Source organism: Monopterus albus, unplaced genomic scaffold (genome assembly GCF_001952655.1).
Source record: "Monopterus albus unplaced genomic scaffold, M_albus_1.0 scaffold89.1, whole genome shotgun sequence".
In the NCBI taxonomy this organism is placed as follows: domain Eukaryota; kingdom Metazoa; phylum Chordata; class Actinopteri; order Synbranchiformes; family Synbranchidae; genus Monopterus; species Monopterus albus.
Window position 1 is genome coordinate 813,652 of NW_018127969.1, and position 15,207 is coordinate 828,858.

Consider the following 15,207-nt stretch of genomic DNA (forward strand, 5'->3'; position numbering starts at 1 on the left):
TGCCCATAAAACACAGTGATTATCGCAGGATCAGGCTGAGAGCGGCACAGAGGGGGCATTCAGATAGGATTTCTGTCAGCTGAAGGGATTGTTAATTGTAACCATTAGGCTGCCTTTGTGCCATGGTGACAGAGCTCTATTAGAGGGTGGCCTTTGGTTTAAACATGGGTCTTGCCCTGTGGACAGCAGCAGGCCTATAGCAACTTTAAACCAGACCCAACAGCTTCTGTCTTGTAAGTGTCTCCGGATCGTTCCTCCCTGTGGTTTTCCCTGGTCTTTGGAGATGGAGGTGTGGAACTAAAACAAATTGTTATCTTTGGTACCCCTTAAAAACATGCCATTATTCGGACGATCAGTTCCAGTTTCCTGTTTTCTTCTCTCCCCTTCACTCACACTGATTGGCCATGTAACTGAAGTTTGTTTTCTTGATCAGTGCTTTGTTAGCTGTACTGTATGTGCAGTTTATGAGGGTTAATTGAAAGACCCAAACATAATTAAACTCCTATTAGCCAGTGTGCTGTGCCATAATTAGATATTGGCAATACTATTGCTTTGAGGACTACTGTATGTATTGTGATGGCTCAATACTGAGACGGGTGTGTACAGCTACAGATAATCTGCAGATTATCTGCAGCTTGGCATTTGGGCTTTGGCCCACATTCTCACAAACAGCTGTATTTGAGTATTATTTGTATTTGAGTTTCCTCCAAAGAGCTGCTACTCACCATTCTTAGGATTTTAGATTGTCATCCTTTTTTTTTGTGATTTTGTTAGGCTTTCTGTCTACTATATGTTATCTCCTGGGTTTGAATATTGAATACAATATTTAAAGTCATGTTTGCTGCTTCAAGAGCAATTAGTATTACTCATAAGTGCCTTTTTTTAAGTGGCTTGGCTCAAACAGTGGCAGTGTTGGTGTACTGGTGTGTTGGCTTGGTTAGATAAAAAATTTTGTCTAGTAAAGAGTAAAAGGTTTGACTAGTACTTTGCCTATAGAAAATGTGAACGTGCATCACGGCATATTAAATGTTAGGATGGAGCTGCCATTCTGGGAGGAGGTGCTGTATTTACCTGCATACATTCTAATTTTGTTTAGCTAAAAAGTTAATTAGCCTGTGTTAGATGCTAGCACATTAAACTAAAAATTAAATTAAAGTGTGACTTGTTGCATTACCCTGACCACTGTTTAAAGAAACGTTGACTTGCCAGGAGAAAAAACAGTTATCAAAGATTTATTGAGGTCTGTGATTGAAAGTGATTCAAATATTTTGTCAACAAAATACCCAATTACAGTTACACACCTGGCACAAGTCAGAATATTTTGTCTCACTTCTTGCCAGAGGACAAGAGCAGGTTCTCGTGCACTATCTGTGAAGCTCTTCTATTTTGACTCTACATTTTCAAGGCTGTGTGGATCCATTTAATGATCAATATGTTCTGGCAGTGCTTGTAAAATGCTTTAGATTTAGTTTGCCATCCCAGTTTTTAATTTAGCTGTACAGTATAGACGTTAGCTAAGGAAATGCCATATTGAGCTCCTAGACATGAGGAGGATTTGTGTTCTGCTCTGGGGCTTTTCAGTCATCTCTGTGTGCAGCAAGGGAGTGGAAGTGAAGAATCAGAACAACAGTAAGACGGGGAGTATACTGTCTCAGAAGAACAGATGATATTTGTGACAGTTAGTTCTAGTTACCAGTCTGTGGGGCAGTGCTTTTTAGAAAAACATGCTGTCTTGTTCAAACCCAGAGCACTTTATTTTGAATTAGACTGAAGGAGCCAATGTTGCTAAAGATGCCAAAGATGTCAGGCTACATCATGCTGAATTATGTGTGAGCATAAAATGTTACCCGCAACTTCTAGAATTTTCTGTGGTGTGAATTAAGTATTGGAACAAGCACATATATTGTAAAGAACATACAATAATGTTGGATTTTCCTTTTAAATATAAAGTAAAGGAATGGGGAAAGAATTATGAAAATAGTAGGGTTTCAAAGGTGGTCCCTTTTTGGAATTTCTGTCATTTGCATTTCATTTATGTGCATCATGACCAAATTTGTGCTTTGAGCTGGTATATGCCCTCTTCCTGTAAGAATGCCAAAGAAGGGCACCACGGTTATTCATAGAGGGGTGGTACTGTAGAATTATACATTTTGATGAAAAGAAAGAATTACCTCATATTAGCCTGCTTCTTTTCTATTTTGCATAGGTCCTTTCTTTAACTCAGTTTTGTGTCATTTTGTTTATTGGCCACATCCTGCAAAACACTAGACAGAGCTAATTACTGCTACATTCATCACATCACTGCACATCTATGGATACAAAACTTTTTTTTCTTCTGCTGCCTTTTGTACCTTTTTATTATGTCTGAACAAGATGCAAACAAACATTGATTAGCTGAGCATGTCTCTATAAAGATGCCACAGGGACATAGACATAATTCTAATGATCTGCCCTACAGTCTTTGTTTTGTGGCCAAATCCTGTAACGGATCCTGTGTGTGGATGTGTGTGTGTGTTTGTGTGCGTAGCTTCATTATACTGCCAAAACTTAACAAAATGCCACTTCCCTTGAATTAAGCCCTCTTCACCTGAAAGGTCAGAAATTATTCACTAATAATTTTCTGGTCCCATTAAAAGCTACCCAGTTTGCTTGTGCTCTCTACACAAGCAGCCTGAAGAGATAAAAATAGATAGTCCAGTCTCTCTCTATCATGCAGCCACTGTCCAAATCCCTTCTTCCTAATTGTATCTCATTAGAATAGAGATGTGAATATCTCTAACATTGGACTCTCAGATTAAGATCTCAATTAGAGAAGAGAATCTGTCTGCCTGTTTAAAAGTATTCACTGTTCATATTCATGTATTTCCTTCTTATTTCCTTCCATATCCTCCTTTCCATGCAACAATTTTCAGAATTTTGAAGCATTAATGGCCAGGAATAATTTCTAATTGACGGCAGACCTCCAGTGGTTTTCTTAATGGCCTCGTGCTTTCTGTTGAGTTCAGTTCTCATAAAGAAAACTCACAGCAACAGTAAAGCTGTTTATATGTTATTTTCAGTGAGTGTTTAATATACCTTAAAGACGTACTATGTTCCCTCCTCAAAGGCTGTTAGCTTCCCAGTAAAGGATTAAGAGATATGCAGTAATGTAAAGTAAATCCTGAACAGCAGTTCAGACTGCTTTGTAAAAGTTTATATTATAGGAAAAATGCTTCAGAGTGATAACATGGAAGGATATTCATTACTGTTAGCAGTGCTTCACTGTACCCAGAATAAGTGAATGCAGAGTTGGGCTAAAATTCAAGTTGAAGAGCTGAAAATAGTTACAAGTCACATGTCAGTTGTCTGAGTGGATCATCTTTGATTTGAATTATAAGCAAGCAGGTGTCTTGTTTACCATGTTATCAAATTACAAAATACAATTGAGGTTGACAAGAATGTTATTTTTTGAATTGATAATTTCATAGACATCTGTAATATTATCACTTCTGCATGAGTGTATGAGTATTTACATACTGTAAGTAAATAAATAAATAAAAGTTGCACTATAAATAACTTTTTTTTTTATAAGCACCTGTCGGTGAGAGGGGTTTTTAGCTTAAGCACCTGCTCGCTAAAATGTCTGTGCACGGCCTTGCAGACTGTATTGAAATATTGTAATAGAGGTTTAATTTCAAGCAGTGACAAACAACACAGAGGCTTAGACACAGTATCTTAACCTGTCTGCACCAGCAAACGCAGCCAGGCCAGAGAGATGTGTGAATGCTGCACCTCAGGGCACTCGGTTTGCGTAGTTACAGCCTGCCTTTTGTTGAATTTTCATGTCATGAGCCAAAATATTTAAGTCAGAGAGCAAAAGGGCAGGTGCCTGAAAATTCCCTGGGGGTCTATCTGTGCATCTGCCTGCTCAGCAGACTTGTGGACCAGATATAGTTCTTTGGAACAGATCATTAAAACTTAACACATCGTTTCACTGGTAATAGCACTGTTTTATTTTTATTTTTATCTTCTTGTACATCCAAAAGCTCCCAGGTGATGAAGATGGGAAAGTCAATGTGGGGGGTGAGGTGGGGGTTAAAATTCACAACTGGGAGACCTGCTGCTCTTATTGCCTCTCGCCAGCTCACTAGATCAATTGTAGAGAACCTCTGCAGACCACAGCAGCTGCTGACAGAGTAACTATACTGTACTTGTAGCTCATCAAGTGTTTCTACTTATTGATTGCATGGGCACAAGGAGAGGTTGCAAGGAACCTATTGGCTTGCCTTCTGCTCTTCCTGCAAGACAGCTTTTATAGCAATGCCATTTTCAGTCCTTAGATATCTGCTACCTCCACCCACAGCCTTCTGTGCACACTTCCAATGGGGCATGGAAGCAAGAAGGGGATGGAAGAGGCCTGGGCTTGCTGAGATAGATGCAGAAAATAGCGTTATTGCAAGCAGGATGAAAATACTCTGTTCCAGGGAAGTGTGTGACCATAAGGGACAGTCTGAATTGGACACCTCTGCAGAGGTGTGAAGTAGAATTTTTGTCTCTTTCCACAGATTGGAAGGAGAAGTGGAGGTTATGGTGGGTGTGAGGAGGGTGGACTATGTGGCTGTAATAGTGCAGAGGCAGTAAATAGACCAGGGGTTAGAGACAACTCAGGGGACTGTCACCAATTGTCACCATGAGTCGCTCAGCTTTTGTATTAATTTTCCTTTTTGCGTGCCTGGGGACCAGGGTGAAGGGTGAGAAATCATCCACCTATAAATGGATGGGTGTGTATGAGTGTGTCCAAATAATTGTGTGCTTATAGATTAGTCTGTGAGAGTGTGTTCTGTAGATGACTTGCATCCATAGTTAGAGGCCAGAGTCTTTCTCCAGTTCTCTGTAGGGTCCATGTTAGTTGTAGGCAATCACTGTGAATACAGTTCTGTTTACCGTTCATTATTCACCACCACTCCTCATCCATATCTCACGTCTCTCCCCTGAGCGGGAAGTGTGCTGTCACTGATTCTTACTGCTGGCGAGACAACAGTCTTTTCTGTATTAGGATCAGTAGTTTCTTAAGATGATAATCAGGGACATTTAAAGGAGAAATCCATGCTTAATGGTCTTTTAGGTACCAATGTGCGATGTTCATTGTGAACTGTTGTAATTTCACTTTTGGGTTTGTGTACTTTCCATCAGACTCCCTCATCTTATCCATCGGGTTGGTTATGTTTTCCTGCATTAGGAATGACTTTGATCAGTACGAGCATTGCATGAACTAGCTACTTTCAAACACACCTCTGAGCATCAGCATGTCTGTGATCATGGCCAAACTCTTAACTTAGAGCAAATGGCTGCTTTGATTTGTGGTCAGCTGAAGCTATTCTTGTGGTAAAGAGTGGTGTCCCCGCCTCTTCTATGATAGATGTCTATGTATTTGACAAACAATGGGTGCTCTTTGTTTCATTCCTAGTGACTGTGCCAACAAAACCTATAGTTTACTGTTGCTGTCTGATACTGGAGAAAATTAAGTAGCAAGTGTTACAACACTGGCTGGCTACACACTGTCATGTATGAGGATCCATCCATCCATTATCTATAATGCTTATTCTTGAATATGGTCATGGGAGGGGGGGCTGGAGCCAAGCGCAGCTGACATTGGGCGAGAGGCGGGGCAAATTAGAGTCGCCAATCAACCTAAGCTGCACGCAGCATGATATTTATTATTGTGGATATGATATGCACTAAACCTGTCACAAATTACTGTCAGGAACGGAAAATATACCACTTTTTTTTATTTAGCAGTGTACTTACTGATGAGGTAAATGAGCACAGCTGCAGCTATGTTAATTTGAATATGCCTCTACCTTGGATCTGCTGCCTGGGGGCTGCTGCACACATGTGGACCAAGAGGAAGTGTAGAAGAAAAGCTAAGTTTACAGCGACTGAATTTTTATATGGTCGAAGAAATCAACAAACGCATTTTGAAATGGCGGTCACGTACTCTCCTTCCAGTCACATCATCTTTTATTTCGATCAGTAATTGAAGCCTAGTTTGACCTGAAAGCCTCTATAAGTCCCTCACATTCTCCTCTGGCGAATGAAGCTATTTACAAACACCCCGTCCCTCCTTGAACATGTTCTTAAGAGGCCTCAGGTGACTAACAGCTGCACACTGACAGCAGGGCCACAAATTTTACACCTGCTTTCTCCCGATGTTAATTCCCTCTGTCACAGCTGTGTTAAATCAGGTGCTGAAAGTATTTGTATACATTTCCGTTCTCTCCTTCGTGACTTTTACATTTCTAAACAAGAATGCCTTAAAATACATATTGCAAGAGACCCAACATGCAAATTCCCATTTCTTCTCCGCCAAAAACATCCCGCTGTGACTCCTTAGTAAATATAGCACATAGTTGCAAAGATGACCCATTTTTGGTCCCGTTATTCAACTTTTTTTTTTTTCAATGTGACAGTTTTTAAAAACTATTGAGACAACATCTGAATGACTACATTGAGCAGCCTTTGTTTTAGAGTGAAATTATACCTTCAGTCTCTTTCTTTTGTCTTTTTATTCATCCTGAGCCTACTCTAGTAGCTGACATTTATACATATTGTATGAATTTTGAAATAACACATTTTTAACATCTATAACTGATAATAAAAAATTCATAAATGACAAAGTTTTTTGTATTTTTGTCATTTTTTTAAAATGCGTCTTTAGAAGTTTACAAGCAAAATGCTTTAAAACATCTTTCTGCCTTATATAGGCGACAGTGGGTGCCAGGCCTCTAAAGTCCTGGGGTATGAAAGAGGGGTTGAAAAAACACCCATACACTTTCTCACTGACTCTGTGAAATCTTGTAAATACCATCCTGTTTCTCTCTATTCAGTAGATTTCAATTCAAACAAAGTCTTTGAGCAGGCGGATGTCTGATTTCCCTAACTAAGATGCTTTCCCACCTTCAGAAACACTAAGCACATAGTGAAATCAACTTGGTGGACTGTTTAGTTTAAATGAAAACCTTTCACACTTTTGATATACTCTTATTTTGTTACAACACAAATCTAAGGTTTTGCCACCCCACAGCACTGGGAGTCTTCTCTTCATAATAAAGACTGTGTGAGTTGTACAAGGAAATAAAGGGAAGGTTATTTTGTATAATAACAGGACCATTTATTCTCAATCAATCACTTATTCTCTGCCACTTTAAATGTAACAAGCTTAGTAGACAAGACATTTTAGTGCTGCAGGGTCATTAATTATTAAGAACAAGATTACATTGCAGTCAAGTGAAGAACAGCCATGACTGAGAGCGAACCGTTTAGTAGAATCATTATCAAGGTTACAAACAGTATGTGAAATATATTGGTGCTCGTTCACCTGCTTGTTCTGGATATTAGAGCAATGTTGAGAGAGAATAAATATGAATGTGATGATCATAAATGTTGAGTTTGCTCAGCACGGAGGATTGACTTGCGTGCTTTTAGACACTTCAGTTTCATCTGTCTCCGCATCCTTCAGGAGAGCATATTTCAATCTCAGCAGCTCCCAGATGCAGACACGGGTTAAGCAGAGGCATGTTGATGCCATGACAGGCTATAGGGAAATGGATGGCATCCCAATCAATGAGCTGACATGGAGGCAGAGACCAGAAAAGGGCACAGACAGGAAATAGATCTTGCTTGTTGTGTAATTAAAACATTCAAGCCAGCAGCGCGTTTTGATTATGTAGGGACAGTTAATCTCTCTGCAATTTCTGTATTCATTTCCCTCGTGAGAGGAAATATGAAATCCCGGTCAGTGAAATGTAGCCTGCCTCCCTGAGATGAGACTTTCTTTAATCTTATCATCAGCTTATCGCTGGTTAATAACAGATGTAGACACATGAGACAGCGACAGTGATTAATTGGATAAGACGAAGGAAATAAAGAGATTTCACATTGATGTTAACTGTATGTACTATAGTAAGAGCAAACATATATGGTGAATCCCAATTCCCCCATTTTATTGGCCCTCAATCTCCACTCGACCCGGAAGTTGTTCTGGTCTGCCATGATGAAGGACGTCCCAAAGCTTTTATTTCTGCTCTGAGGAGCGTGGAGGCTGCCTGGAGGAGCTACAACCGAGGATACATGAGGGCATCCTTTGTGGACGTTTGTTACAGATTGACACGCCCCTTTACCATAAATCAGTTTGTGATTGGACACTTCATGTGAATGATCGGAGTAAAAGATGTCTCTTGTCAGTTAAAATGTGTTTCCTCGGTTCTTCTCTCCTCGCAGTTTGGCCCTGCATCTTATGTGGGTGGGACAAAGACACAAAGAAAAGATGCAAGTGAGGGAGACGTAAATGGAGTTGCAGGAATTGGGTTTCACCTATAGCCTATGTTTTACAAGTTTCTCTAAGCCCCACCCCCTTAGTTACTGTTACTATGATTGTCAAGCTTTCTGCTCCCTGACACAGTTTATCTATTGACAGTATTAATGCTGGCTGGCTAACCAATTAAAATCAGGAGTAAACTAAAAAAAAAAAAAACCTGAGTCTTCAATTTCACATAGGAGCAAACCAGGTGTCATTTTATGTGCTAATGTATGTTTCTAGAGTTAACCCCACAAAATAATATAGGTAGCTAATGATATGTCCCTTGACTTTGGAAATAATAAGAGATTATTACTATAGCTAGTAAACTAATTAGACAAGCATGCTAACATCTTAGACAGATGTGTAGCCTGGTCTGTGTGTAGGAAAGACGAGAACAAAGTTGGTCTCACTGAAACCTAAGACTTTATGTACGTTACATCTTGGGACAATCAAGCTAGAGAGGCATTGCAAAAGGAAGAAAGATAGAAGTATTAGGGTCGTTGTTCCTTTGTCAAATGTAGATGCTCAATATGGGTTGGTTGTTGAAAAAATGAATAAATTAAGAATGACTACATTGAGCAGCCTTTGTTTTAGAGTGAAATTATACCTTCAGTCTCTTTCTTTTGTCTTTTTATTCATCCTGAGCCTACTCTAGTAGCTGACATTTATACATATTGTATGAATTTTGAAATAACACATTTTTAACATCTATAACTGATAATAAAAAATTCATAAATGACAAAGTTTTTTGTATTTTTGTCATTTTTTTAAAATGCGTCTTTAGAAGTTTACAAGCAAAATGCTTTAAAACATCTTTCTGCCTTATATAGGCGACAGTGGGTGCCAGGCCTCTAAAGTCCTGGGGTATGAAAGAGGGGTTGAAAAAACACCCATACACTTTCTCACTGACTCTGTGAAATCTTGTAAATACCATCCTGTTTCTCTCTATTCAGTAGATTTCAATTCAAACAAAGTCTTTGAGCAGGCGGATGTCTGATTTCCCTAACTAAGATGCTTTCCCACCTTCAGAAACACTAAGCACATAGTGAAATCAACTTGGTGGACTGTTTAGTTTAAATGAAAACCTTTCACACTTTTGATATACTCTTATTTTGTTACAACACAAATCTAAGGTTTTGCCACCCCACAGCACTGGGAGTCTTCTCTTCATAATAAAGACTGTGTGAGTTGTACAAGGAAATAAAGGGAAGGTTATTTTGTATAATAACAGGACCATTTATTCTCAATCAATCACTTATTCTCTGCCACTTTAAATGTAACAAGCTTAGTAGACAAGACATTTTAGTGCTGCAGGGTCATTAATTATTAAGAACAAGATTACATTGCAGTCAAGTGAAGAACAGCCATGACTGAGAGCGAACCGTTTAGTAGAATCATTATCAAGGTTACAAACAGTATGTGAAATATATTGGTGCTCGTTCACCTGCTTGTTCTGGATATTAGAGCAATGTTGAGAGAGAATAAATATGAATGTGATGATCATAAATGTTGAGTTTGCTCAGCACGGAGGATTGACTTGCGTGCTTTTAGACACTTCAGTTTCATCTGTCTCCGCATCCTTCAGGAGAGCATATTTCAATCTCAGCAGCTCCCAGATGCAGACACGGGTTAAGCAGAGGCATGTTGATGCCATGACAGGCTATAGGGAAATGGATGGCATCCCAATCAATGAGCTGACATGGAGGCAGAGACCAGAAAAGGGCACAGACAGGAAATAGATCTTGCTTGTTGTGTAATTAAAACATTCAAGCCAGCAGCGCGTTTTGATTATGTAGGGACAGTTAATCTCTCTGCAATTTCTGTATTCATTTCCCTCGTGAGAGGAAATATGAAATCCCGGTCAGTGAAATGTAGCCTGCCTCCCTGAGATGAGACTTTCTTTAATCTTATCATCAGCTTATCGCTGGTTAATAACAGATGTAGACACATGAGACAGCGACAGTGATTAATTGGATAAGACGAAGGAAATAAAGAGATTTCACATTGATGTTAACTGTATGTACTATAGTAAGAGCAAACATATATGGTGAATCCCAATTCCCCCATTTTATTGGCCCTCAATCTCCACTCGACCCGGAAGTTGTTCTGGTCTGCCATGATGAAGGACGTCCCAAAGCTTTTATTTCTGCTCTGAGGAGCGTGGAGGCTGCCTGGAGGAGCTACAACCGAGGATACATGAGGGCATCCTTTGTGGACGTTTGTTACAGATTGACACGCCCCTTTACCATAAATCAGTTTGTGATTGGACACTTCATGTGAATGATCGGAGTAAAAGATGTCTCTTGTCAGTTAAAATGTGTTTCCTCGGTTCTTCTCTCCTCGCAGTTTGGCCCTGCATCTTATGTGGGTGGGACAAAGACACAAAGAAAAGATGCAAGTGAGGGAGACGTAAATGGAGTTGCAGGAATTGGGTTTCACCTATAGCCTATGTTTTACAAGTTTCTCTAAGCCCCACCCCCTTAGTTACTGTTACTATGATTGTCAAGCTTTCTGCTCCCTGACACAGTTTATCTATTGACAGTATTAATGCTGGCTGGCTAACCAATAACCAAACAAAACAACAATAAAACAAAAAAAAAAAAAAACTTGAGTCTTCAATTTCACATAGGAGCAAACCAGGTGTCATTTTATGTGCTAATGTATGTTTCTAGAGTTAACCCCACAAAATAATATAGGTAGCTAATGATATGTCCCTTGACTTTGGAAATAATAAGAGATTATTACTATAGCTAGTAAACTAATTAGACAAGCATGCTAACATCTTAGACAGATGTGTAGCCTGGTCTGTGTGTAGGAAAGACGAGAACAAAGTTGGTCTCACTGAAACCTAAGACTTTATGTACGTTACATCTTGGGACAATCAAGCTAGAGAGGCATTGCAAAAGGAAGAAAGATAGAAGTATTAGGGTCGTTGTTCCTTTGTCAAATGTAGATGCTCAATATGGGTTGGTTGTTGAAAAAATGAATAAATTAAGCAAACTGATAAAATATACTCATATTTTCAAAAGAAAGGAAACAAGTGAATGTCCTTACTGTAATATCTATGTGGATTTTCTATCTTTCTGTAATGTTTAACGGTGTTTACAAACACATATGAAGTTGGGTCAAGTGTATATAAATTACCATTTGTTTCAAACCAATTCTTCATAGTTAAGCTATTCATGTGTAGAGTAGCAGATCAACACTCTGGATATTAAAAGGGAGTGGAACTAAAATCAAGATTGTTATCACATATTAGAAGGTGGAAAATACTGTACCTGCATGGAGGAACATAAATGCGGCGGTTTGGAGAGAGTCTGATTGAAAGGCAAGAATGGGCACATGATGAAAACTGAAGAGTTATCTTTGAACACAAAGAAATAATGCCAACTAAATTATTGTCAGTATGCACCAGAATGATCCATAATCCAGTCATCCACAATGTTTTCACTAGATGGCCTGCCCAACTTGCTAATTACCTCTGGCTGCAACTAAATATTTGGAGCTGGTAGAAAAATGTTCTTTGTCATTTCACCTGCTGAAAGCAAAAATCTGCACATATGTAATTATAAAGAGAGGTCACGGAGTGCTGAGAATATGCAGGTTTTCATTTTTGCTGTACCAAAGATAACATGGAGTGATTTCTCAATGAAGTCTTGATGGTGTGTTAATCAGTAAAATCGCCTGATGTAGTCTCTGGTAAAAATGAAAACCTGCAGGCCTTCCTGGTATCTTATATACAGAAAGAACATGATAATTATGAACAGTGCTTAAAGAATGTAAACCTGTCTGTCAGTAATGCACACCAATAATAGTTTACATAATTCTCACATTTCCTTTCCTCTTCTCTGTGGCAGTATCCCTTGGAGACGCGTGTGAGTGTGTGTGCCAACAGTATAGTGAACTGCCTTTCCTCGATTTCCCTGCTTATTATATTCTCAGGTTCAAGGAGATAGGCACTCATCTGCATAGGCGGCCCCAGGGCTAGAGCCCCTCTGTGTAGCAGCCAGGTGATTCATACCAGCTCCTGCAGTACAGTCTTACTTTGCAGAGGATTAGATTAAAACCAGTCAGTCAGCTCAGATCACACTGACCCAACAGAAGATGAACCAGGTGACTGCTGTTTGAACATGTTTCTTGTCCTCTCTGAATAGCCTTTTTTGTCACACAACCATGGCAACATGCAAGTTTGTACATTCACCTAAATTTAGAGGCGTCCGCACAGCGAGGGGCAGACCAGTGTGAGCATAACAAATCAAATAAAAGAGAGTTATACTGTGTAATATAAAGGCTGTGATCTGTTAACCTGTCCGTGTGGGAAAAACCACGAGAGACCCAGAACAAAAGGAAGCGGAGCTCTAAAGTTCAAGTAGCAACTTCATAGAAATGAAATCTCTTTTTGCTTATAGTAATCACACAAGAATAGAGAAAGCACACTATCTGTAAAAGAGTGTACTCTGGATTTCCAAAGTGGGCATGAGCGGTTTAAAAGAAGACTTCACCCTGAAGCCTAATAGAGTAGCTGGTACTACGTTTGTTATTCTCAAAAACAATAAAACATGTAGAACATCCATCTAGTCCCAGTATTGGTGGGAATAGTTTATGTCAGACCTTTGCCTCATTTTTGGTTAGATCTAAGCATGTGATACAGATAATAAAACGAGTGCTAAACATGATGTGTTGAAGACTTCAAGAAGGAACAAACCAAGAGTAAAAAATGAGGAAAAAGTACTTTACTGCAGAACCAGGCAACTGACAAACGCCGACTCCTTTGTTAGGCTTATTGAGATTTATCCTGAGGCTTCGACTACAGATTTACAAGTGGAAAACAAATGGTTTATAAATTTTCTGTGCTTTGTTTTGAGGGTTGTGCTGTGTCATTAAAAGGGAAAGGACAACAACAGTGGGCAAACACAGTCAAGAAACCTCGAAGTATGTGCTCAGCTACTTAATAGGTCATGATTTTGGAACTGCAGCCATAAAGGTGCACCTTCTTTTCCCCAGAGTTAAACTAATGTTTTGTTTGTCAGCATCAGTAATAACAATTACAAGTACTCTAAATTCAAAATGTCTTACAGTATAATTTCCCAAAGTAATTTCATTTGTGTATATGTTACAATAACTAATTTCATTGCAGTATCAATACCAGGACTGTTAACCCATTTTCCTCCACCTATGCTCTAAAGGTCGACTGGAAAGCTAACTTCTTTGCAGTCCCTTGAGAACTATGTGAAAGCATAAAGCTAAATTATGCAAAGCTAATGTCCTCTTTAGAGAAAATATGGTGCAGCGCTTTCTACACATCCCACATGGTACAGCATACATCTATACTAATGTGTCAGACAGTGTTATACCAGCAAAATTAATCTCTGATGTTTTCTATTTGTCTAAGATTTTGTGCCAGCCTAACAACATTACATTTATCTACACTGACCACATTTTCCTTTCAAGTTTTAGCAGCAGTTGATCAGTCCATTGATCTGTGGTCACTCTTTGCGCTGACCCTAAACCTCTGTTTACTGTGGTCATATTTCAAGTTTTATGTAAGAGCTGTCGAGAAGGTATTTAACAGCAAACCTTGGAGTGTTTTTAAAGCTGCATCACAGCATGAGTGGTGAATGCATGTGAAAAATAGTCGCTGGTTTGAAAAGAGGATGACTACACAAAGCTCCAGTGAGTTTGTTGTATCACTGATGTTTCCAAGTTCAATAGTTACTGAACACTATATGCAGTTGTTTTCATATGTTTTTGACTACACAATACATTTAAAGCTGTAATGAGGTAGAAAACAAATAATGATTAAAAACAGAGTTCATTTCATGTGCGTGTGGTGGTGGTAGCTCTATAAAGGAAAGACATTCCATTTGTTTTTTAATAAGTAAACCACTGCTTACTGGGATTGATCTTTGTGAAGAAGAATACACAGACTTCTGTAAGCCTGAATGCGTGAAGCTGTGGATTGAGCGGAACGCCAGGAACTTTCACAGGAACTCTGCTGCGAATCTCTACCTCAGTGTTCCTTCTCATCCCTGAAATCTAGTTAGTTATAAATAACTTATTGTTGTGTATGCTCATTTTCTTTCCGAATCCAGACACAATGAAATAATAAAAGGTTAACATCTTCATAATTACAAGGACAGTTTGCACAGGTTTGTTAAGCTGTTTTGCAAACAAAAGATCTTTTGTGCACCGCTGTGGAGTGCATACAGATCAACTGTGTTCCAGTGCCTCGTGTTATTCATCTAGCTGTCCACTTTGTCTATTTTTCTTTTACAGGAGAGGAAGCTTTGTGCTTTCCCATTTATCGAGATCTATAACTCAGATGTCATCAACTATATGGCTCCGCTGTCTCACCAGACAGACTTCTTTGTTCCAGAGATAATGGGGGAGGTCAAAACAGATGTGAAAGAAGAGGACTCTGATGATGACAGAGGGACTGATATTACAGGTAATAGTTTATTTATGCCAATTACTTTTGTTACAGTTGAGCCACTAATTAGGAAATAATTAATCAGCCATCAGACATAACGTTTTCTCAAACCAAATAATACAAAATACTAAAAGAAATGTCCATTGGTTTCACTGAAAACATTTTTTTTAAAGTAAAAAAAACAAAAACAAATGGCAGCTGGATTGTGTTACTGTGTTTTATAATCTAATAGCAAGCTAATGAAGTGTGTTGATAGAAACACGGCTCTATAGAAGCTACAGCTTGTGTCTGCTAGGAGCAATCAAAGAGGAAATATGCTGCAACTTTTATTTTGTCTGACAGTGTACTGACATCCCTCCTGCCCTCCATCACCGAGGACATGTGATATATGAGAGTCTGTAATTGTTCTGTCACTGCAAGTATGTGTCTTCAAGCGCAG

At 39.0% G+C, this 15,207-nt stretch overlaps 1 protein-coding gene across 2 annotated transcripts in view; it reads left to right on the forward strand.

Annotated features, from left to right (window-relative positions):
• The window catches only part of tex264a (testis expressed 264, ER-phagy receptor a), a 68,231-nt gene that overhangs the window by 43,499 nt on the left and 9,525 nt on the right, over window positions 1-15,207 (forward strand). For both annotated transcript variants that reach the window (XM_020607856.1, XM_020607857.1), the window contains one exon: window positions 14,615-14,786. In XM_020607856.1, coding sequence (XP_020463512.1) covers window positions 14,615-14,786 — 172 coding nt within the window. The remainder of the gene's footprint in view (window positions 1-14,614; window positions 14,787-15,207) is intronic.